The sequence below is a fragment of the Pholis gunnellus genome (assembly GCF_910591455.1).
Source record: "Pholis gunnellus genome assembly, chromosome: 4".
Classification (NCBI taxonomy): domain Eukaryota; kingdom Metazoa; phylum Chordata; class Actinopteri; order Perciformes; family Pholidae; genus Pholis; species Pholis gunnellus.
Window position 1 is genome coordinate 6,007,750 of NC_136530.1, and position 21,317 is coordinate 6,029,066.

General features: G+C 44.0%; 1 protein-coding gene across 5 annotated transcripts in view; it reads right to left on the reverse strand.

Annotated features, from left to right (window-relative positions):
• Window positions 1-21,317, reverse strand: part of ssbp4 (single stranded DNA binding protein 4) — an 85,550-nt gene that overhangs the window by 6,724 nt on the left and 57,509 nt on the right. For 4 of the 5 annotated variants that reach the window (XM_079158306.1, XM_079158310.1, XM_079158308.1 and 1 more), the window contains 8 exons: window positions 17,407-17,496; window positions 6,805-6,888; window positions 4,391-4,517; window positions 4,170-4,237; window positions 2,936-3,000; window positions 1,192-1,237; window positions 1,054-1,089; window positions 861-915 (listed from right to left, as the gene is read on the reverse strand). In XM_079158306.1, the coding sequence (XP_079014432.1) occupies window positions 861-915; window positions 1,054-1,089; window positions 1,192-1,237; window positions 2,936-3,000; window positions 4,170-4,237; window positions 4,391-4,517; window positions 6,805-6,888; window positions 17,407-17,496 (571 nt within the window). The remainder of the gene's footprint in view (window positions 1-860; window positions 916-1,053; window positions 1,090-1,191; window positions 1,238-2,935; window positions 3,001-4,169; window positions 4,238-4,390; window positions 4,518-6,804; window positions 6,889-17,406; window positions 17,497-21,317) is intronic. The other variant, XM_079158309.1, reaches the window with a different exon arrangement.

Here is a 21,317-nt window from a genome sequence, read left to right on the forward strand (position 1 = left end):
CAGATTGAAAGATAGGGGAGGAGATGGATACAGTATGTGCAAAGTGGTGGAGAGATCTTGCCTGTTAGTGTCCCTGAATCTAGCTTGTGCTGTCGTGACTGGAGGAGGGGGGCACTACTGAGTGGGAGGTGTGCATTTTTGTGGGAGGTTTGTGTGTGTGTGTGTGTGTGTGTGTGTGTGTGTGTGTGTGTGTGTGTGTGTGTGTGTGCGCGCGTACAGTCTTGGCGACTGCAGTGGAAATATGTTTCCCCTGCCGGTGTACGTGTGAGCAGGAGCATTTTGTGCAAAAAGGTTGCCCCGGCAACGTATCACAATAGAGGAACGTATATAAATAATAAATAGTGGACACAAAAAGAAGCTCTCCACAGGCCGGCAGAAACGGAACATCCACAGGATATCAGCCCACAGTGTTTTGTTCTCCGCTAATCCTCCACAGAGACACGAGATTGATGGGTCAAAGCTGAGACGGATCGCTCGTTGGATTGCAGACTGACATGCCTCTGCTTCCCTTTTATTCAGCTGTCTCCACGATGACAGAACACATCTAACGACACTGGAATAATTTCCAGAATGTGCCTCAACTAGAAAGCACTGATAACAAACGCGATAGCCGACCAAATCGTTGTCATGCACGCATCGGATATATCCAAATTAGGCTCAGTGCAATATTTTACACTTACAAAATGATTCCTAAAGATTTAATTCCTTAAGTATTTAGGGGGCTATCACTGCCTGTCTCTCCCGAAGAGAGATGGTGAATCTCACAGAGAAATGGTTTCATGTTTCGTAGACAGAAGCCTTGTTCGGTGAACGCTGGATAAAAGTAGAAACCAGAAGGGAAACTGAAGCGTATAACTCACCTCCGGGGCTTGGCATGATGGGAGTTCCTGGTGGGCCGCCTCCCCCTGGAGGGCCCTGAGGGGCGAAAGAAGCGAGAGCAAAAGAGAAATGAGTTCTGAGTGCATCTAGATGGCAGCATGCCTGTTAGATATCACCGCATGACAGGTAATTTATGGCCCGTGGTCGAACACGAGTCCATGACGGGACACTTACCACATAGTTGCCTGGAGATGAAGATGAATAAGCTATCTGTGGAGAGAATAGACCCGAGGTGAAACAAAACACGAGACACAGTTATTGTAAACACACTCAGTCATGTCGGAGACGAAGATGTAAGAGAGTGTGACTCACTGAGTTGGTGTTGGGGTTCGGCCACGGACCTCTTCCACCAGGACCCCTGGAGACGCAGACAGAGAGAAAGATATTTAAGAGAAGGTTTCTGGCACACAGCAAAGTTGCATGCATCATGCCACGTGTGATGATTTTTGTAGGTGCATCATGGCAGCACATATTTTAAAGTGTGGCACATAGCTCTGTAAGGCTGGGTTGCACCGGCAAGGATTAAGTTAATCTAAAATGATTCTAATCAGTGTTTAACAAAACTTGGTTTACAATGAATGAATCCAGATTTAAAATGATGCAGAGCTCTGTTGCACAATTAAAAATAAGTTTAGTAAATCCAGGTTTAAACCCAGAGGAAATAGAGTTTAATCAATGTGATGCTTGCTTACGCAACTTAAAATGAATACATGAACACATGTGCCTGCTGTTAAGACTTAGTATGTATGCTATTAAAGAAAGGGAGGATTCCTTAACAAAACATTACATTGTTTTCTAGCTAGCTGGCTTAAAAAGTCAGTTAGTTAGCACATTACTCATAATGGCTTTGAAGAGAATCTCTAATTTAGACTCCTTTGAGAATAAATTGTTGGCTGAATTAATGGAGCAATATGGCCAAATAAGAGAATATAAAAACAGCAACGTTTTTCACAGCAAGGAAAAAAGAGATACCAGATTCCTCGCTGAACCGTTATCTTGCAGTATCAAAAAACTCATCTGGTTTGAATCTGCGCCGTAACTTTCTCCGAGGAACTTGAATATTTTGCTTAATTCATCTATTTTAGCCATTTTCAACGTTAAACCTCCTCAATTGTAGGTTAAAATAGTTTAAATTCTGGTTCAACAGAATTAAATTCAATATAGGTTGAGAGTAAAACTGTTTAAATTTGATCTTCCTTAATGTTAAGGAAGTTTTAATGTGTGGTCATTTTGATTGGGTTCAAACATGTATCTGTATTGGTGTAACCGAGCCTAACTGTAGTAGGCACTCATTCACAAACACCAATGTAATATCCTTCTGAAAATATTATCTGTCAATGAAGGGTTTTTACATTGTGATGTATCCTATGTATATATTTCCAGTGGTGGAACAAAACTAAGTCCATTTACTCAAGTACTGCACTTAAGTACAATTTGGAGGTACTTTACTCGAGTATTTCCACGATGCTCCACTACATTTCAGATACAATATGGTACTTTTACTCCACTTCATTTATCTGACAGCATCAGTTACTAGCTACTTTAGAGATGAATTATACAAAATATAATTATGATGCATTATTATTATTGATTAATAATATACATTATTTCGAAATAGGCCATTTTGCATGATGATAATTTTACTTTAAGTATATATTGATGCAGGACTTTTATTTAAGACAGCGTATTTCTACTCGGTGGTGTTGCTACTTTTGGTTAAGTAAAAGATCTTTGGACTTCATCCACCTCTGCTAATTACAGAGGTGTGATACAGTCAATTCCACTTACTGGCGTTTGTATTACAGGGGAAGTAAGATTTCCACAACATGTTGGTGATAGTAATTATCTTTTCTCACCTATGTTATGCTGAGATCTGGGAACAAATTAGTCCAAAAGGGCAGAAACACGCCAAATGCTGCAGCAAGTTCAAGTCTGTCGTACCATACTCGAGAACACTGTTCTCCTAACTGCAGGCAACAACGGTTAAACAAAAACGAGACCGTAATTGGCGGCAGAATTCACAAACATTTAAAAAGTTATTTTCCAATCTACTAACATGTTCATGCCCGGCATCCCTGGCCCCATGGAGTTAGGAGGAGGCCTCATTCCTCCGCCGTAGTTCTGCACAAAGAGAGGAGCACACAGTCAGCACGGCGTCTCACACCTGCTCCGTCTAAAGGTTTGAATCCTAATGAAGGTCAGCGACCATCATGTCTCCCCCTAACTAGTCTTTAATTATGTGATGTACGGGCTGTGTGTGAGAAGAGGACAGCTGTGTGTGAGTGTGTTTGTGTCCATCTGTACGTTGCGTGTCTCCTCCTCTCTGTGTCCACGCTCCCCTCTGTGTGTTTGCGTGTATGTTTTCATGGCTGCCCGGCAGGCGAGTTTGGCTCGCGCTACATGTGTGTAGTTGTGCGTGTGTGTGTGTGACAGAGACAGAGAGAGGGAGAGAGAGAGAGAGAGAGAGAGAGAGAGAGTAGGGGGGAAGGCCAGAGAGCAGCTCCACTCAGAGGAAGAGTTTTGTTCAGCAGACGATTACACTTGTCGAGCAGATGCCACACCAGCTGCTGGTGCGTTCACTGCCAAAGTCACCGCGCCAGGGTGGCACAGAGAGGGGCCGAGGGGCACGGGGAGAGAGTGTGTGTGTGTGTGTGTGTGTGTCTTTGTGTGAGGTGATGTTGGAGCGGGAGGTGGTTGGGTTGCAGAATGAAGCAGCTGTTTGGTAACAGTAATTCAAAAGGACAGCATCTTATGTTTTACACGGGATCACATCGGAAATTAAAGTGATAAAAGGAAAACCAAAGTTGGCAACATTGTTTCTTTGTTTTGGTCAAAATGTGTTGGTGGCTGCTCGCTCAGGGGTGGTCTTCCTAGGTGGGAGTCGGCAGGTAGGATTTAACATGTAGAACTGGCGCTGGCAGTGGGTGAGCTCTGGTCAGGGCCAAGCTAATCATCTGAGCGCTTCTGACATTTAAAACGCAAAGTTACGAGGCTGGCAGAACTAAAATGTCTCTTCAGCAAAGAAGAATGGATTATCTGCATGCCGTTTATAGGATGCTGGTTTGACATTATAGCCGTTTTATGGTAGCTTTTAATGAAGGGCAACCAAACATTGGGTTTGTTCATAAACCGACAGTCCCAAGCACCAAATCTGGCTGTATGGCAGCTGCAGAGTGGGTGTGCAGTGGGCTGGTGGTGCTGTAGGACACCACCCACTGTCATGACTTTATTAACGCAACCCTTTGTGTTTTATACCAAACGAGTGATGGAGTAATGTCGCTGGTGCCTACCTGTGGGCCCATGCCCCCCATGCCTCGCGGGGGATTCATTCTCATTGGACCTCCCATGTTTGGATGTCCTGTGGTGAAACACAAGAGTGCAGCTTGTTAGAATGGCAGCGCCGTTTGGATCAATAACAATTCCATAAATGAGGTTCTGAATTCAGAAGCCAATATGAGATTACTCTGCAAAGCGCAGCCGCTCTGAAATAACACCACGCCTTTGTCAATACCTTGAGGTCTGGTGGGGTCCAGGCTGTTTGGTAGGAGAGGCTGTGACCCGGGGATGCTCCCAGGAGGCTGATTTGGCATACGGAGGGCGGGCCGTGGGCCGCCTGGGTACCGTGGAGACATGAATGGCTGCAGGACAGACGTGAGGAGGACATTACAATTACTTTATTTCAGGTTGAGCAAGAGAGGAATGCTTGTTAGAATTCTCGATAGATGGGCTTTAAGATATCACGAATAAGTTTGTCCGTGACCTTGTTTTACTCAAGTGCAATTCCAACAAATCTAAAAACACATTTCATTGATTAGCATGAAATCTAGCTTCTAATTTAAGTTCTAAAAATCAATGGAACATTGATATATCTTAATGCCTTTATAGGAAGTTTACCCATGAACATTAGGTGCTAAGTTTGTCTTAGGTCCAGTAAATGACTCGGCTTTAAGGTTCAACCTGTGCAGACTGAGTCTGGAAAAAATATTTTAATGTGGAACTTGGTTCTAGAATCGTCTGCTAGCCAGTTTTAAACAAAAGTTATCAGAAGTTTTGACCACAAACAAACCGTGTCCGTATGTTTGACTTTATCTGGGTCTATTTAACCTCTTCTGTGGATGCGTAGACTGACATTTTCACTCTGTAATTTGTTTTATTCTATGTATGAAATGACGTGAACTCAAGGTTTAACTTTACTGCCTTCTTGGCCAGATTTCCATCGCAATAGAGATTTTATCTCGATGGATTTTATCTGGTTAAATAAGGGTCAAAAAATAAAATTGTGTTTTTAAGTGCAGATCTCTACCGACTACTAATAACCCCAACATTATGATAATAATATCTTTACAATCAGCTTTAATTAAACATAAACTCCCTTTATACATCGAGGAAAATCTGTTCTTCTTTCTACATAAAGATAGTAACAAATATTACCTCAAATGACGGACAAACCTAAATAACACTCCCACGTAGGCAGTGAAACGATGCACAAAAGGCTCAGTAAACCTGAACAATTTGGCGGCGTTATCTTTACATGTCAGCAGGGGGAGCTATTGTGTTGAAGAATAATGTTCTGTAGCAGCTCTGCTACCTTCACCAAGAAAGAGGGGCGTGTCATTAAGTTTTGTAAAGTAAGACCTCAGGTGGTAAAATCCATTAGGATAAAGGTAAAGGAGGATAAGATAAGAGCGAGGGAGACAACATGTGGGACAGAAACCTGGACTGGAGGAACAGTACGGCCGAGAAGGAGGTGGAGCAGAAAAGAACATGACATCGTTGGATGGGAGGATGAAGCCGTACGAGCAGAGGAAGAGGTGTTCTACATCTTAATGTTTTGTCTGTTTTGTGCAGCTGCACTTGTGCCGGACATTGCTCTCACCGTGTCTGTATCACCAAACACCAGAGCTACAATAATGCAGTCGGGATGGGTGTGATTCATAACAGAAAGTGAATGCACCATTTCATATAGATGCCTCAGCAGAGAGGGGACAAGAGCAGGCTGGCCGAGACACACACAAACACACACACACACACACACACACACACACACACACACACACACAGTGCCAGCCCAGCGCACAACTAGTGAATAATGTAACGCACCCCAGACAGATGGTTTTCAGAATTACCTATGAGAGGACGCTGCTGCAACTACAAATACCAACATCCAGTGAGCCATATGTCAGCGTCAGATGAGAAGAATTAATCCAACTCTTTTAGTATGGAGGGGAAACATGCAGATTTGAATGCCGATTGGGTGAGAGTTGTGTGTTTTGGTCACGGAGCATGAGCAGAATAATGTTCACATCATCGTTTTCACACAGAGATAAGCACAGACAACACAAATACAACAGGAGACTGGCTCTCAATGGTAATTATGTGCTGTATGTTTTTGTGTGTCGTTGTGTGCGCGCGTGTGTTTGGGGGCAGGCAGAGGACGAATTATATAATCTCACTTAGCCCTTGAGGCGAGGACTGACTTACTACTGTTTTCTTTTTAACCCCCCTTTCCCTCCTTCCTCCTCCTTCACTTTCCTGTCTACCGTCTCCTCCTCTCCGCTCCTCCTTTGACCATGTTGTGGTGGGTTTGTGCACGGAGAGCTGCACCGTGTCAGGCTGTGCTGCAATATTAATGGTCTATTGATGGACTATGGGATGGTGAGTGCTGGGCTGGGGGGAGAGCGAAGGCCCTCCAGATGCACCTCCGCTCCTTACAGCGGGGCCAACACAAGCTAAATTATTCATCCAACCCACCATCGTGGATGCTGCCATGTCCTGTGTGCCAGCACAACAAGCGACCTGCGTGCTGGTTTTATGCTGTTGTGGTTGTGAGCGAGTGAACGAGTGAGTGTGAGAAAGTGTGAGTGGGCTTAGAGAGGGAACTAACACACAGCAGCGGAGAAAAGAGTGTCAATGTTTACGTCTTACCTGTCCGTGAGGTCCCATCATGGGATTACTGGGGTTGTGTGGGGGGGGCTGCGTGTGAGGGGAGGGCTGAGATCCTGGAGGACCCTGGTGAAAAAAATTCAACAAGACGTCAATAAATGTCTTCAGTGATATTCAAAGCTGCTTGGGGGGGGAAACATATATTATGTGGAACAACCTCGCATTGAGTCCCTCGTCAGAGCGAGCAGTAGAGTTATTTACAGGAAGAACAATGTGATATCACATTTAAAGGGTCAGTTCACACAAATACTAAATAAACGTATTTCCTAACTTTCCTCTAGTTTCATTTCGCCATGCAGATGAATATCCTAATATCTGGGTTTTAATTGCCCAGATCGAAAGATACGATTGAAAGATTTTTGCTTCCACCCCAATACAATAGAAGTGAACCCGGTGCCGCTTTAATTAAGTAATTAAAGTGATTACAGTATGTCCAATTTAGTTATGTATAATAACAGCACAACTATCTATTCTGCTACATCAACAAGGAATCACTGACATCTGGAGACGGCCACATTGATTTTCATGGACAGGAAGTGTCAGTTGGCAGGATGAGGTCAGATCAATTCATGAGGTGGACTTTAATCAACATTCAGTCAGGATTTCAAAGGATAATTCTTGGTATTTTCAAACAATGTCTTATTTTTTAACATTTTTGCCACGATGATGCTTGATTCTGGGCTGAAAACAGGCCGGTACGGTCCAGTACTCCATACCACTAAAAGATTCAGCGCAGGTAAACACATTAAGATTCACTTTAATTAACACGGCGCGATAGGGCATTTGTGCTGCATTCATGTGGTGTCGGAATAATCTTAGAAATGAATTACCAATGGGGAAAATTCATGTGAATGTCCCTTCAAGTAGAAACAACTTCAAACGTGTTGTTTAAGAATTAAAATACAACACATCGTCTTCGTAGCATTTATGTTGTTTCCACATTTCCACTTAAAGCTCAAGGACACAAAGAAATCAGAAGAACGACTTCTCAACTCGGGAGATGTGACCATCCGAGGAGCATGTGAACACACCATGGTCCGCTCTCTCCCAAGTGCCATTCTAGGTTTCTTATAAATTGCTTCTAATTGTTCCAGTGTCGGTGTATTTGTGCCCAGCACAGACCTGCAGGTTTAGTAAACTGTGCCTGCTGCCTTTATAAACTGTGTAGTGAGCCTACTGCTGGCAAACGGCAACTTCTGCTGCAGCTGACTGTCTGATATCGAGCGCTGTGGGTTCTTGGCAAGCGGTCGTTTCTTGCAGAAATCTGTGAACTGTTCAACTGTAGGAGATGAATTCAGTCGTTTTTTTTCTTCTAATTAAAAAAAACAAAAACAAATTGTTAAAAGTTTTGTCAACATTCAAAAATGATTCTGTGGTTCTTACGCCACTTCTTTTCAAAATAGATTTTTGTCTATGATGTCAAGTGTGTCTAATTTCTTTCTACACCATACAGGCGTTAAAAGGATGCATGAAGGAGAACAAACAATGAAGGTTCTACTTTCATCCCCGACTTGATCCAGTTTGACAGCGGCGCTGCTGACCGACACACAGTCAAGGGCCAAAGCAAGCTCAATTTTGGTGAGCGCTTTCAGTCTGCAGGGACGTGCCAAATATTTGAACCCAATCAAACATCATTATGGAAAATGTGTCCCAGGTTGAAAATAATAATTCTGTCTCTCTGACTCAGTCTCTGGTATGTGAACAGCAGTTTCAGTTTGCAATATAAGAGTGAACGAGCCGCTTCTCGTGTTAATCTCTCAACCACAACAACAACAACAACAACAAACACGGTGTTAAGTACATTAAAGTGAATACAGTATCAGAGGTCTGAGTGACCGTGTTGTCTCTTCCTACAGTAACCTCATCTGACTCCAGCAGCAGCTGCTCCAACACAGAACTGTTACTACCTGAACATCAATACGGAGAAAGAGGACCACCCACCGCCAGACCAGGCTTATCTACTAGTCTGCCAGAGCCTCCATCAAGCACTCTGCTATCAGGTAACATTACAGGTGTGTGTGCATGTGTGTGTGTGTGTGTGTGTGTGTGTGAGGGGTGCAACTGAGTGGTGATGAGTGCGAATATGAGATCTCCCCTTTTCTTTTTTCCACAGGTGAAAGCAGGATCTCCTTCCCTCAGGTGCTGAGTGTGTGCTGGCTTGAATATGTGTGTTGTGCATGTACAGTATGTGTATTGAAGGGGGCTGCTGTGCTGAGGGCTGTTACTTCAACAGGTGTGTGTCTAACATCACAGTGAAAAAGCTAAAGGATTAGGGGATTACCCATGTGAAATATAACCTGAGACACACACACACACACACACACACACACACACACACACACACACACACACACACACACACACACACACACACACACACACACACACACACACTCTGGTAGACATGTTTACATAACTTTGCTTTAATTTTTTCGAGCAAATATGTAGAAATAGATGCATGAACACACAATAAGGCTTCCTTTATTGATTTAACATTTCCGTTTTAATAGGTGCTTTAGAAATAAATACAATAGACTTGATTAATCCAGTAATTATTTTCGTAAATAATTGGTCACTTATAAAATTATACACAGCATTGAAATATATTAAATTTACAATGATATAAACTAAAAGTAAAAAGTAAAATACCGCATATTTGAGAGGCTGGAACCAGCAAATATATGTTATTATTCTGTTTTATAAAATCTTTAAAAATTGATGGCTTGTGTTCTTTTAAGAGAAAAATGAAAAAATCTTCACACAGAGGCTTGAGCAGTTAACCATTTTTCACAATTATTGTCAATAATTTGTCGGCGTGATTTTCTGTTGACCAGCTTTGATTAATGGACTAATTGCTTCAGCACTAACGTACACACCCACACACATACACAGTCACACGTAACTGTCTAGACTTGTGCACCTCTTTGCCTGTGTGCAGCGTGCCTCCTGAAGGATGCAGCTGCACAGATACCTGCATCTCTCCAGCCTCACACACAAACACTTGCACACACACACACTCCCTTTAAGTCTCTCTCCCCTCCCCCTCCCCCCCACGCTTCTGTCGCTGCCTCACTTTCCCACCCTGCCCACTGCGCCGCCCTCCCTGTGCGCGTGCACTGTTGGCATGGCTGGCATGGTGGAGTGCCGACAGAGCTGAGCACCAGGAACCTGTGGGAGCTGCTGCGGTGGGAAAATAAACATGCCTGACTGACAGCTTGAAACAAGTGCGTTCCCACGGGCACAGATACGACGCCGCGGAGCTGCCAGGCTCACCGTATAAGAGCTCAGATTTTGGCAGGAGAGATGAGCTTGTACATACACGTGAAAACAACACTGCTCATAAGCAGAAGCACTTATTCATGGTCTCACCACCCTTTGTAGCGAGGCACAAGCGTTGAGCTCAGCAGCAGCCGGGCTCTCAGCGCGTGTGTTGTCACAATACCAAAATTGTGACTTCGATACCATACCCTGGCTAAATACCTCGATACCGATACGATACGAAAAACCTAAAACATCTGGAAATGTAATGGACCATGGAACTTGACATTATTATATTTAATAATATATATTTTTAAATGTATTAATTAAAAAAATGTACATGGTATGCAGTAATCTGATGGCACCTGTACTTGAGTTAAGGTGATTTCTTTGATAGTTTTCTTGATATTTGCACCTAGATACCACTTGTTAATTAAACAGTGGTCCTTAATAGGTGGACAGGAGACGGAGAGATGCTTCCAAAACAAAAACGGGAATTTCTGTCAGAAGTTGATGATGGAAAACCTGCTAAAATCAGGAAGACACCACAGAAACCGTAGAAAGCGCTGTGTAGTGTCTCATTCGTTGACTCTATGGTTAGCGCTTGCTAAATCTCAAGACCCGCAGTTTATTTTTTGACTGCAGCAAAGTTAAAAACTTCCGCTCCCGGCGGATCCCAATCCCAATGCAGTCCTGCTCATAGGAAATAGCCTGCAGCTCTTATTAAAAAACTGTCATTCTTAAAGTTGCGGCACTGATAAAATGGGGTATCGTACCGTCTTTAACGGCGAGGCATTGTGATGCCCTTCTAGTACCGGTAGATGTAACACCGCTCGAGACAGGCGCTTCTTATCCTTTTGAGACTCTGCAGTTTACTTTTCTTGCTGCTTTGATTCTATTCATCTCGTTGTCGTGAGAACGGCTCATCTGAGGAGCTGTCACGTCTTCAATAGAGTCACTTATTAACCAGCTACACAACACGCAGCCGGTCAATAATCTATTCAACAATCTGGAAATGTTTATTTAGTTGTACATACAGTGTACTCTGGATGTGTTGGCACAGTCATGACGTTTGTACCGGTGCCACTGTGGTTGTTCTGCCACTCCGTGTGTGTATGTTTTGGGTGGTTAACACCAGCTGTACTGGCTCGCTCTGTCTCTCAGCAGGTTCACACTGGGGCTAATGCAGCGCTAGCTCTGTCTGACCTCAGAGGTTATTGTTGTTGATGTGCCAGTCTGAGTGTGTGTGTGTGAGAGAGAGAGAAAAAGAGAGAGAGTGTGTGTATGTCTAACAAGACACCCCTGCGGGGTCTGGCTGCACTGATCCAGCTACAGCAGTCTGCTTCTCCTCTACACACACACACACACACACACACACACACACACAACCAAGTTTTAGTCACTTAGGAGGACACTGCATTTACTTACATTCATTTTCTGGAGCCTTACCCCAACCGTAACCTTTGCCACTACAAGTCTAACCCCAACCTTTTGTGCGAACATGACCTAATCCTTAACAGACTTTAATCAAAAAACAAGTCTTAACCTTAAAATTCAATAGTTAATCTTGTGGGGACCAGCTTTTAGTCCCCAAATGGAAGTCGAGTCCCCACAATGTGGCTGTGTGAACACATTCCCTGCTCTGTAGGTAATACACAATCCCATTCACACACACACACACACACACACACACACACACACACACACACACACACACACACACACACACACACACACACACACAATGCTCCTCTCTTGTTCCTCTCCATAATGTGCCATAATGGAGCATAGCTCCTCTGGCTGGGCCTCCCTGGGCCTTCCTGCTATTACATCTGAATGGGCCAGCATATGGCCTTTATGGCCGTACTGTTCTCTCTACAGGTCCCCGCAGAGAGAAAGAGAGAGAGAGAGAGAGAGAGAGAGAGAGAAAAAGAGAGAGAGAGAGAGACTGCATTTCAACTGTCACAGAGGTGTACGCAGGGCGAGTTTGAAAAGTAGCTTGGTTGGAGCGTGTGCGCAGTGTGTGTTTGCGTGGTGTTGTTTGTGTATACGTGTAGGAGAGGGGAAGAAGGAGGGGGACATGGGGAGCGTTAAATGAAGCAATTAATAAAATCATTTTCTACCCGGCTAAGGAGATAACAGCTTGGCACAGTACCACAAACCCATCAACGCAACCCCCCCTCGCCTCCCCACCACTCATTTCAGCTTAAGGAAGACCCACACCGCTGCCCCTGATGGACCACTAACACACACACACACACACACACACACACACACACACACACACACACACACACACACACACACACACACACACACACACACACACACACACACAGAGGGAGAGAGGGGGAGAGAGAAAGGCATGGAGGAGCAGCAGTCGCCTGAGTTTTCTTTTCTTGTTTACAGCTGCCAACACTAGAGGGCAGTGTGTAACTTCCGTCAAAACTACTGGACATACACACACACACACGCACACAAACTGGGAGCGAGAACACAAAGCAGCCTGCATCACTGCACACAACAAACAAAGCCAGGAGGAACAGCACCACACACACACACTCACACACACACACACACACGCTGAGTGCACACTCATTGTCATTCCTTGCTAACATTCCTGAGAGCGCGGCAGTGGCAGCAGTAGGTCTTCTGCTAGCTCATTGTATATAAGCGCGGCGACACGTCAGCGCAGAGATGGGAACACGCTATCAGGGGTGTTTTCTCCCAGAGGACGGCCGTGAGACGCTGACAGCCGTTTAAACATGTTAGGATGGCACCGAATTATTTCTATACATCTATGATAGCCCTCCTTTGGGTTCTTCCAAGTTTCACCCAACACTCACGGGGGGACACGTGTGTGAGGTAGTCTGGTCTCTAAACGTACTGTATCGGCAACGTGCTGCCGATGGGGATGGAGCACGCACAGCAGGAGACAAAGGCTACATTGGAATCACTGTTTAACCGCAGTGACTGTTATCAACCGGGTCTAGCAGTAGCTACGGGCAGACAATGGACAGAGGGAAACGTTTGCTGAGGATTGCCTCTCATTTTTTTTTTTAAGTGTGTTGTCATTCAAGGAGAATTTTTAGGTATAATTTTTGCCGCTGGACTCTCAAGGAGGAGCCGAGACAGTGTAAGTCAAAGACGGTTCCTCCCCTTCAGTTCAGGCTGAAGTGAAAAGTCCAGCTCCTCTTGTATCTGTCTTTTTTTAATCATCTATCCACAACGCCCTTTCAGACATGGTAGGAAAAAGAAGTTTTTAAAATTTTTTTTTTACGAACAATCAATGTTCAAAAGAAGATGAACGCTTAGATTAGATTCACAGTTTTCCAAAGAAAAGCCACATAACAACCTTGTTTTGATTTTTCTGACGCTCGAGCACCCAGAATCTACACCAACAGTCTATATTATCCGCTGAAGTACCAACACCGACCCTGACCAAACGCTGAGATTTAACATTTGACCCACACAGATAATAAAAAACACCCGAACAACCATTCATGAGCAATGGTTTTAACTCTCCCTTTCACATTTTAAAACACTTTTTCTTATTTATCTGCATCTTAGTCATACAAGTGACCAGGATGAACCCTGAGATCAATCTTACCTTTGATAAACAAATTACTGAGAGCAGATGTCTCCCTAATTCACCACGTGCCTGCCATGTCTAAGCTTTGAACAGGTTCTCAGATTCGTCTTTGATAGCTGGGTTGCTTGTTGTTTAACGTGTAATCAAACCTAATCCTCTTGTTGTGCTTTTTGGTGTTCTCCCTGAAGAGCCACAATTACCTGCAATAAAACACACTGCCCTTGACTTTGGATCTTTTTTCTTTTTTTTTTTGGCAAGAGAAGCCTTCCCAGTTTAGTAGAAAGAGGCTGCCCCACCCTTACTGGTTTACAGACTTAATGGAGCGCATTAAGTTTTCGAGTACTTGACGTACGTCGTGTGGATCAGAGAATAAAGCCAACAAAGAGGGATTTTTTGGGCATTATTTGACAGGTGGATTATATAAATGTCTAAAAGAGCACATTTTATCTAATTTGTTTTTCCCTGGATGGAAGCCTAACTGTTATTTATGCAGCTTTCTCCCATATTTAGTCCCCTTTTCATTATTTTATAGTAGAATGCCCATATATATATTTATATATATATATATAAATAAATATATGCCTGTATGCCTTATAAAGACTGTACAGTAAAACATTTCTCAGATACATTTCGTTTCCATCTTTGGAGCAGCAGATGGGAGATGAATCCATCAACTGTCCACTATTGTCGTCAGCTGTCATTTCTGTGATCACACATCTCTGAACGCCAATAAAAAGCATTTTTTGAAAGACTTTCCTGACGTCTCAGTGTCCTCTCTTCTACTTCTCCTCCTCCCTGTCATTAACTCTCTCTCTCTCTCTCTCTCTCTCCCCTCACAGCCCCCCCCCCCCTCATCTCCCCCTTTGCTTGTCCTCCCCAGAGGGCCATGATGCAGCAGCGATGGACTTTAGCTGAGCGGAGAGGAGGATTATATACCGAATGTATAGAGATCCTCACACCAAACACAGCCTTTCTCTCCCACTTCTTCCCTTTTCTCCTCCTTCCTCTGTCTTTTTTAACCTAAAGCATTTCTCTCTTCATCTACCTTTTCTTTGTCTCTGCAGGACTCGATGCCCGGCTCGTCCTGTGAGCTACAGATTAGGGGAGCACACCCTCCTGCTGCACCCTCTGCCTCCATTTTCCTCCACTGTCTCTCCTTTGCCCCTCATCCCTCTCTCACAGGACTGTAGCCAATAACAGTGTCGGGGTCACCCATGTTAATTACACAGCTAGTGCAACTGGGATAAATGTAATGCAACACACACACACACACATACACACAGAGCGCACGTGAACAGTTCCTACAGAGCGGAGTTGGTGAGTAAGCATGTGTCACTGAAGCAGTGCGTGTGTGAGAGAGAGAGCGAGAGAGAGAGAAAATAATAGTTTCAAAGTCAAGGGAAATGGAGAGAGCAAGGAAATGTCATGGAGAAGGATGCCAGGCGTACGAAGGAGAGAGGAGAGGGAGAAGGTGGAAGCAGACCCGGAGATGAGAAATGACTAAAGCACGGAGAAAATTCCGCTTTAGCAGATACAACCCATTCACAATCCCACATCAGAAAAATAATAACCATTGTCGAGTCTTTTACAAAAGGTGGAAAATTCTCCCTGTCAAATGACTGACCTTACCTCCAGTGTAACTGAGAGCAGTGAGATGAGCATGTGAGTAAAATCTCAACAATACGTGGGAGGGAACGATAAAAAAAGAAAAAAAAGAAAAAGAAATCTGCTTCCCCTTCATCTGAATGAATAAATGAACTGCAGAAAACTCGCTAGCCTGCATTTTCAGCGGAGACCGCAACCATTAGTTCACCGGGGAGTGAATGTCAGCTACCTGAGCAGTGTGTGTGGTGTCAGCTCTAGCTGAAGTTGAAAGATGCCATATGAACACGCATTGAGATATGCTGCAGTTCTGGCAACACCGTCCGTTCGATTTAGGGAAGTCTGATGTGAAGTTTGTGAAGGTGCAGAGAACCTTTTGTCGATGTTGTTTTGTGTGTGTGTGTGTGTGTGTTATGCAGGCTCTCTGTTTTGGTTTTCTTTACATTTGCTTGCTTTGCTGCTCAGATTAGCTGAGCTAAGCAAAGAGAAGAGAAGAGAGCGAATATTGCGGCGTTGGAAAGAAACCATCAATCCCGCCTTTCTTCTGCCTGTCTGTCTTCCCTCTGACCATCCTGTCTGTCTGTCTGTCTGTCCGCCATGCACACAGGGTCTATTTATGGAAAGCAATGTCACTCATGCAACACCATCGGATAGCTTTCTCCCTGGCCTGCTCACTGCTCATACATCATTAACATTCTATACGACCCCTGCATGCACACACGCACGAACACACACACACACACACACACACACACACACACACACACACACACACACACACACACACACACACACACACACACACACACACACACACACACACACACACACACACACACACACACACACACACACACACACACACACACACACACACACACACACACACACACGACATGCTGCCAATCAACCAGCACAAGACAACGCAGGCTTATGGCTATACAGTTCCACACTGGATGTATTTACACATCAGGCATACTAAATGTCCAATAGGAGCACATTTGTAAAATAGGCTTAATCATTAATAACATGAAAAGCATTATGGCATCCTGCACATTTTGTTATTCCTACATGCAAACAAAAAAAAATACATATTAGAGCTGCATCCAAACAAACATGGTAAATAATATGCCAAAAATAAGAATGAATATTCTTGATTGACACTTTCAGAGTTAGTTAAAAGCAGTTTTAAAAGAGACATTTCTTGCTCATTTTCAAGTTCGTACTTGTATTTTTGGTTTCTGCTCGATTATTTTTACATGTTTTTATGTTCAAAAATAAATTTTACAGTATACCTGTTTTCACCATCTGTCTTCCTCGTTTTTATACATATATGCAATGGTGATTACTGGGTAATATGTGTTGATGTTCAAACATAAAAGCTGCAGTAAGTAACTACCTAAGGCCACTGAGCGTTTTGATGCTTTCACATTATTTATATAGCACCTAGACCTTCTTTATAATCATGGAACCTTTAAGTGAAAACAATGTACACCCTTGCCAATTAGGGGAATATCTTTGCGGGTGCAGATATTTTAGATTATGAAAGTGTTACGAGCTTAATGTGTTTTAAATAGGGCTTGCGTGTGTGCATGTTCACGTGTGAGAGTGATGGAGAGAGAGAGAGAGAGAGAGAGAGAGAGAGAGAGAGAGAGAGAGAGAGAGAGAGAGAGTGTGACCTCGTCAGCCTCCGAGAAAGCCTTCAGAGAACAGTGGTGACACGAGGAATTAGTGACACGAGTAACACAAACCAGTGATAATAGCCTCGTCTCTTTAACCCAAAATAAATAATAAAAAATGTACAAGCACTAATACATTCACCATAGCAAGATAGGCAGATACAACGTATCAAAAAATGCTCTTTAGGAGTCAGCTTCAGAGAGAGCCCCAGGAGTTAACAACCCGAGCATGGACATATGGGACGGAGGCAGAGAGACAGAGAAGGGAACACATCTGGACAGGGATTAAGACAGCTAAAGAGGCTAAAAAAGGAGGAGGAGACAGAAGGATTGGCTTAGCGATGGCTACGGGAGGGGCTGGGGGGGGGGGGCCGGTCGTGTGATGTTGTTGTGTGATGGGTGAAGGTGGGGGTGGGTGAGGGATGAAGTCAGTTAGAAAGTTATTTTCCTTACTTGAAAGAAGCCCGGGGGCATGGGTCCTCCTGGCATGCCATCATTGGGTGGCATGTTGCCCATCACTGGACTGGGAGCAGCAGCCGCACTCTGAAAGACAAAAAAAAGACAAGAGACCGCAGTTTACTCCCAGTGTTCATGTTTGATGGAGCAGTAAACAGCAATCAGGTGTTCGAATAATCCCACGTTCACCGAAAATAATGGAAAGAGGAGATATGGCGGCGCAGAAATGATCTGCCGCAAAACATCCAACGCTGATTACACTCACTCAATGTCTGGACACAAATGGAGTAATTACCGATTAACTGATGAAGATATGATTATTTAGTCACAGTGATAAATGAAACTATCTTGTCAAGATGCAGATAGTTTAGGGGGAATATTAAGGCTTCAGCGTACTTCCAGTGGAGTGGACAGCCAGACCAATAGATCCATTTCAGCTGAACTTGAAGACGTGAGAGAGAGGTAGAGTTATGTTTCTTTCTTTCTCCAACACAAAGGAGACAAACTATTTTCAGGTCCGCTCTTATTTGCTCGATTTCTTCTTTTTCCACGAGTCAATGTTCCAAATGGATCTGTTGGCCAACAACAACTAAGCAACAAAATGTGCAAACTGTACACAAACTCAGGCTGAACAATACAACTCTTGAATGTCAAACAAGAAAATCAACTTTTACTGCAACTGCTTCAAAATAAAAGCCTTCCAGTGGCATCTCCATATAGGACAGGAGCTCAACATCTTCAATACAAGTCCCTGAGTAATTTGAGGAAGAAAGATGTTGTTTTTTGTAAATTATAAAAATATGCCAAACATTTTTTCTTCATATATCTTTAGTTCAGGAAGTTACAAGAATAAAACTCAGATCAAGCTGACCTTGCCAGCGCTCAAAACCTTTCATACTTACAGACACATTTCATTGGGTACAAAGTATTGAGGGTCATCAGCCAGTTCACTCCCATACTTTGGTGGATTTTGTTAAATTCCTGTCAGTGTTTTGGTCCCACTTTATATTGATGAACAACGAGATGACCATTTTTTAGTACCATACTCTTGATTTAAACAGAGCAGCCTTTAGTCCCGCATGCAATCCCAATTTTGAATATGGCCTCCAAATACATTTACGGCAATATTTCCTTCATCTTTTCTCTCAATTATAATGATTTTCAACATCGGGGAGAAGACAGATGTGACGCTCGCTGCTCTGGTTTCCTTCTGAGGCAGTGAGGCAGCGAGGCAGCGAGGCTGACAGGCGGTGTTTGGTCATGACTGCTTTGTCAGAGCTCGACATTCACACATGGCCGGCGCCAAAGAAAGGAAAAAAAAGTTACCCAAAGAATACATATTCAATCCGAATGTGGAGCCAATTCGCATGTAACAGGAGGATCCGACACTTTGGAGGAATATTAAGCTACAAACAGCCCTTCTTCCTCAAAGGAAATACAACAGTATTGGTTGTATGTTCAACCACTTAACATTCCTCATATTTACATTTCCCTGACAAGTGTCTTATAGTAAGAATAATGATCATGCGAGACGCAAACGTAGAAGTAGCTTGACGATGTTGCAATTCTCAAAAAAGGTCAAAACGTTACGACTTTGACACCACGGACTGCGGTTTGTATCCTGCCTCTTTCGACAGGCAGAAACCACGACCACGGTCTTTCCCAAACCTTATCCCAGTAGTGTTAGTTACCTAAACGTAACCATATGTCAACCATGAAGGGAGGCGGCAGATCAGAAAACTGCTCACGTGGATCTTACGTCCAGATGGAGGACTTGATGTCGAGTGTCAAAGGGACCACAGAAGCTTTTATAGTAATAACGTTGCTTTTTAAAATGTTCACAAAATCTGTTAGCTAACCGAACAATCAGACTCTCCACAAAACAAACACACACACACACACACACACACACAGTGCTCTCCTTCCGCCCCTCCCCCCACTGTAACGAGAGCTTCACTCACATCCAGAGCAAACAATCCCTCCATCCCTCGGCTGACCTGCACGGCCCAGACACTAACTAACAGGCCCCGGGGCCATGAAGCCGGACACACACACACACACACACACACACACACACACACACACACACACACACACACACACACACACACACACACACACACACACACACACACACACACACACACACACACACACACACACATACACTGGTAAGAAGGTGTGGATCTGTGGGACTCGAACAAATCATAAGAGACTTACAGAGTGTGGATGTGGACATATCCACAGGAGTCAGACACCAGCAGAGAGACACAGAGAGAGACAGACAGACCTGGCAAACAATAGAGATGGAGAGAGAGAGAGAGATCTCTCAAAGGGTGAGGAAAGGTCGGACAGTGAAGAACAGTCTGCTAAAGATGCTTCTATAGTCCTCTGAGGTCTGTGTTTGAGTGAACCGTACCACTACCTCCCAGCCTCAACAGCAGACAAGCATGCAGGTCAAGAGTATCTACCAAACCGGAAAGCAAAGGAGCGTACAACAATGCCCCCAGCAACACAAAGTTATTCAAGATAATTCAACAGTTCAGAAATAAAGTTCTCACTCTCAACTTGTCAAATACAGACGCTTCCCCTTGGTGTATGGTACCGATGCACTGAGGCACCCTTTAGCGTCTGTATGAGAGGCACCAGGCTTAATACCAAATCCAATGTTCAGCCAAATATTGCCAGAGGGGTACGTAGAGAGTCATAGTCTGAAGTTTTGGGCCACTGACCGGTATTACAACAGCAGGTTATCAAACTAGTAAAATGAACAATTGAGTTGAGTTAACCTTAACACAACCCACTGACGTGTTGAATGTATAGTTTTCTGAAATATCTATCAAATTAGAGCAAAAATGCGAAATAAATATCTTCGAAAGAGTCTTCCAAGGAGACGTTTAGACACTGGTAACTGAGACCCAACCCAGGACCAGAGTCGGGCTCCTATCAAATTATATTCAGTCTAATGGGGTCAGATCCCGTTGTATTGTTGCTATGTGGATCTGAGCAAACCCATTATCAGCTCTGATCACAATCATAATCACTGCAAGATACAAAGGTGTTTTTTTTTTAGCCAAGAACAGTGTGAGCGGCGAGCTTCAGGGGGAAGAATGAAATGTTTTTGTCTCCTTCTTCAATGGCTGCTGATTGTGAGGTGGTGTCCTCTTTTTATTTGGGTTTTGGATCAAGACTAATTATCCTGGCGTGTCTTTGGATTGGGTCTGACCGTCCTCTGCTCCCTCGCAAACGGGCAGCAAATATATTTACGCAAGTCACGGGTACGGGTGGGTTTTCCACTGGTCTGTCTCGGCTAGATCATGTCCAAATTTACACAACAAAATAAATAAGTGTGTGGAATGAGTTGAACGGAAGGAGCAACTTTGCAGGATCACCTAAAAGAAACACAGAGGGATCTAAGACTCTTCTGACCTCAGCTGGGCCCTATAAAGCGTGTCATTGTGAGCTGTTGTCGAACAATGGGACAGCAAAAACAATAGGCTAAATGCAAACACACACACACACACACACGGTTAACCAGGTGTACGGCGTATCTGCTCAGGGATCAGCAGAGAAAGAGAAAAGAAAGATGGAAATGGGAAAAGGAAGAGAGAAGGCCAGAGATGGCTGGATGAACAGCAGAGCATCTCTCAGGGAGGAGAAAGAGTGAATGGAAGTGGTGCTGGCATGTAAGTATGTGTGGCGAGTGTGTGTGTGTGTGTGTGTGTGTGTGTGTGTGTGTGTGTGTGTGTCTCAACCAGCCAGCGAGGCTCCACAGTACTCAGGTGAAGCGGCAGCAAAAGGCCCCCTTCTCCTAGTTGCCATGACAACCCCGACCTCAGCTCCTGCTCTCCAGTGCCCATTAAAACCCTCAGGCCGTCAATCATCAGCATGGCCAGGGAGCAGAGGGA